The sequence below is a fragment of the Papilio polytes genome, unplaced genomic scaffold (assembly GCF_000836215.1).
Source record: "Papilio polytes unplaced genomic scaffold, Ppol_1.0 DF824070.1, whole genome shotgun sequence".
Classification (NCBI taxonomy): Eukaryota; Metazoa; Arthropoda; class Insecta; order Lepidoptera; family Papilionidae; genus Papilio; species Papilio polytes.
In genome coordinates, this window is record NW_013525134.1 from 5,822 (window position 1) to 9,402 (window position 3,581).

Here is a 3,581-nt window from a genome sequence, read left to right on the forward strand (position 1 = left end):
CAGAAATGGAGAGTCGTGATAGACTATCGAAAATTAAACGATATAACGATAGGTGATAGCTATCCTTTACCCAATATCACAGACATACTTGACAAGTTAGGACATTCTATATACTTTACAACACTAGATCTTGCCTCTGGATTCCACCAAATCGAACTCGACTCAAAAGATATTCCCAAAACAGCTTTCAACACCCCTTACGGTCACTACGAATTCTTACGCATGCCTTTTGGATTAAAAAATGCACCCGCTACTTTCCAACGTGCCATGGATAGTGTTCTCTATGGACTACAAGGCGAACGATGCTTCGTTTACTTAGACGACATTGTCGTATTCGCTTCAAGTCTTCAGGAACATGAACAAAAACTAACTGAAGTCTTCGACCGACTCAGGAAACACGGGTTAAAAGTCCAACCGGATAAATGTGAATTCCTTAGGAAGGAAGTAGCTTATTTAGGACACATTATATCTAACGAGGGTGTTAAACCCAACCCAGAAAAGGTACAAGCTGTAAGAGATTTTCCTATACCCAAATCCTGTAAAGACATCAAATCATTCCTAGGTCTCGCAGGATACTATCGTCGCTTTATAGCCAACTTTAGCCAAATAACTAAACCTATGACTAGCCTTCTGAAAAAGGACGTCCCATTCATATGGGATGAACCTCAACAACAAGCTTTCAATACTTGTAAATCTATTCTTACTACAACTCCTATTTTGCAATATCCTGACTTTAATAGAGAATTCGTACTAACAACAGATGCTTCAATTCACGCCATAGGTGCCATATTGTCACAAGGCGAAATCGGCAAAGATTTACCAATAGCATACGCCTCTCGTACCTTGAACAAAGCAGAATCCAACTATTCCACAATCGAACGCGAATTACTAGCAATCGTGTGGGCCGTGAAACACTTCCGTCCCTATCTTTTTGGCAGAAAATTTAAAATCGTTACTGATCACAAGCCTTTAACGTGGCTATTCTCAATAAAAGACCCAGGAAGTAGACTTGTCCGATGGAGGTTAAAGTTAGAGGAATATGACTATGAAATCATTTATAAAGCTGGTAAAATAAACACAAACGCCGACGCACTATCACGCCCGCCAATATTCAATTCAAATATAATCGACTTAACTTCAGAAGACTCAAATCAAAATAACTCTGTTGACTATTTACAAATGAATTACGAACACTATACTTCACAAGACCGATCCTTCGATACCCCAAAACTAAAAATATCTCCTGACAACATTCTAGATACAAAACATAAAAATATATTTATACCCATTCCTTGTAATCATTCTGAACAAGACAACATTTTCAACGAAGCAATACGTTCTTGCTCTCGAACAAAACCTTTCTTAGAGAAAACTAAATCGCTATACGACGTCGATCTTGTAATTTCAAATGAGAATCAGAATCTATTCTTTTGCACTACAAGACCGAACTATTTCGACCCATGGGATTCTGAAAGTTATTTCAAAGCCTTACTATCATGTCTCCAACAAAGTAATATCCAAAACCTCTCTGTCCATGACTTAAAAGATGACTCAACCTGTAAACTAGTAGGTAATGAACAGTTACGTATAACTGCATATCTAGCAGATTTATATAATTGCGATATTACAATATGCCAAAACAACGTCAGATATCCTAAACCTGAAGAAATTTCAAATATATTAAAAACATTTCATGACGAACCCCTCTCAGGTCACCGTGGTATCGTAGAAACCACCAGAAAGATCCGCGATGAATATTTCTGGAAAGGCATGACCAACGACATCAAAAATTACGTTGATTTATGCGTAACTTGCCAAAGAAATAAAATCCAAAGAAAAAGTTTCCAAGCTCCTATGGTTATAACATCTCAATCTACAGAACCTTTCGAAAGAGTTTCCATTGACCTCGTCTCTTATTCCGATATCAGCGACAATAATAACAAATATATTCTAACTCTCCAAGACGACTTGACTCGATTCGTACAAGCATATCCAATCCCTGACAAAGAGTCCATCACCGTAGCTAAAGAACTACTCCACTTCTGCCAACATTTCGGGGTACCTAAAAGATTTCATTCTGACCAAGGTACCGAATTCACCAGTAATGTCCTAAAACAATTAACCAAATTCTTAGGTTCCAACCATACATTTAACACGGCATACCATCCTCAAACAAATGGCGCTCTAGAACGATTTCATGCCACTTTACGTGACCATATCCGAATGTATCATAACCGCCGTCTCAAAAATTGGGATAAAATAATTCCTTTTGCAGTAATATGTCACAATACATCAGTAAACAGCTCTACTAATTATACACCTCACGAATTATTATTTGGCTATAAACCTCGTCCATTCTATTCCATGAAAAACATTCCCGACTATACAGCCTGTGACTACCTTAAGGACTTAAACGAACGTCTTAGAGTTGCTAGAGACTCTGCCTTAAGAAACGTCCAAGCTATGAAAGAGAAAGCCAAAGACAGATACGACAGTCAGATTAAAAACTTAGTACAATATAAAGTAGGAGATAAGGTATTGCTAAGAATTCCTAGTCCTAACAATCTAGACCCAAAATGGGATGGACCTTTTGAAGTTATACGAGTCGGTTTCAATCATAACTACATTATTCAAAAATCTAACAGGAATACACTCGTGCACGCGAACCGTCTTCGACCTTACCATGCGCACGAAACATTAATTTAACTTAACTTTTACAAATTCTAACTTACAAATAATTACATTTACAGGGTCAGCTGCTCTACAGCAACCCACACCGCTAGTTCCTTAGACACCCTATACAATTCACTATGTTTACATGATCTTTATATTAGTTTCATAATAATGTCTATCATAAAATTATTCTTTTACGTTATCATATACAAATTATACATATTTATTAGAAACTATTTTAGACATAAATCAGAAAGACCTAAAACAAAACTTTCTCTTATTTCAGTGCAACAACGGGAACCGTTGCCAATATAAATAATGATTTCATTGAAAAATTGCCACCCCACGCAAACCTGTTTTACAAAGAAGAAGGCACTATCTCCATATCCGATGAATCGTGGAAACTTATAATCTATCGCGATCTACGACCTTTATTCCTTGCACAAGAATCTCTTCTACGTCTCTCTGCCAACTTCCAACAAATAACTTCCAAAAATACGTCACTTCCAAATATATTTTCCACAAAGACCTATTTAAAAATAAACTTAGAAAAGATTGATAATAGACTATCTGAATTAAATATATATCTCGGTAAGAACTCTAGACAGAAAAGGGAACTGTTAGATGGTCTTAGTTCCGTACTAAAATTCCTTATAGGTACACCAGACGCAAGTGATGCAAAACACTACGACGAATGTATCGATTTACTAGAAAGACGTGAGTTAGACCTCACATCTCTAATGCAAAAACAAATTCAAATAACCTCGTCAACCATTAAAAACTTTAACGAAACCATTTATAAAATTAGATTAGACGAACAAATTGTTAACGAAAATATCAATCGACTAAACAACTATTTAAATAAAACAAATAAAATCATATTTGATCTCAAAGCAAGCGAAGACATT

The 3,581-nt window shown here is 36.2% G+C and overlaps 1 protein-coding gene across 1 annotated transcript in view; it reads left to right on the forward strand.

Moving 5' to 3' along the window:
• The first annotated feature begins 2,364 nt into the window (after nucleotides 1–2,364).
• The window catches only part of LOC106100064, a 2,764-nt gene continuing 1,547 nt past the window's right edge, over nucleotides 2,365–3,581 (forward strand). The window contains exons 1-2 of the mRNA XM_013278803.1: nucleotides 2,365–2,494; nucleotides 3,331–3,390. Coding sequence (XP_013134257.1) covers nucleotides 2,365–2,494; nucleotides 3,331–3,390 — 190 coding nt within the window. The remainder of the gene's footprint in view (nucleotides 2,495–3,330; nucleotides 3,391–3,581) is intronic.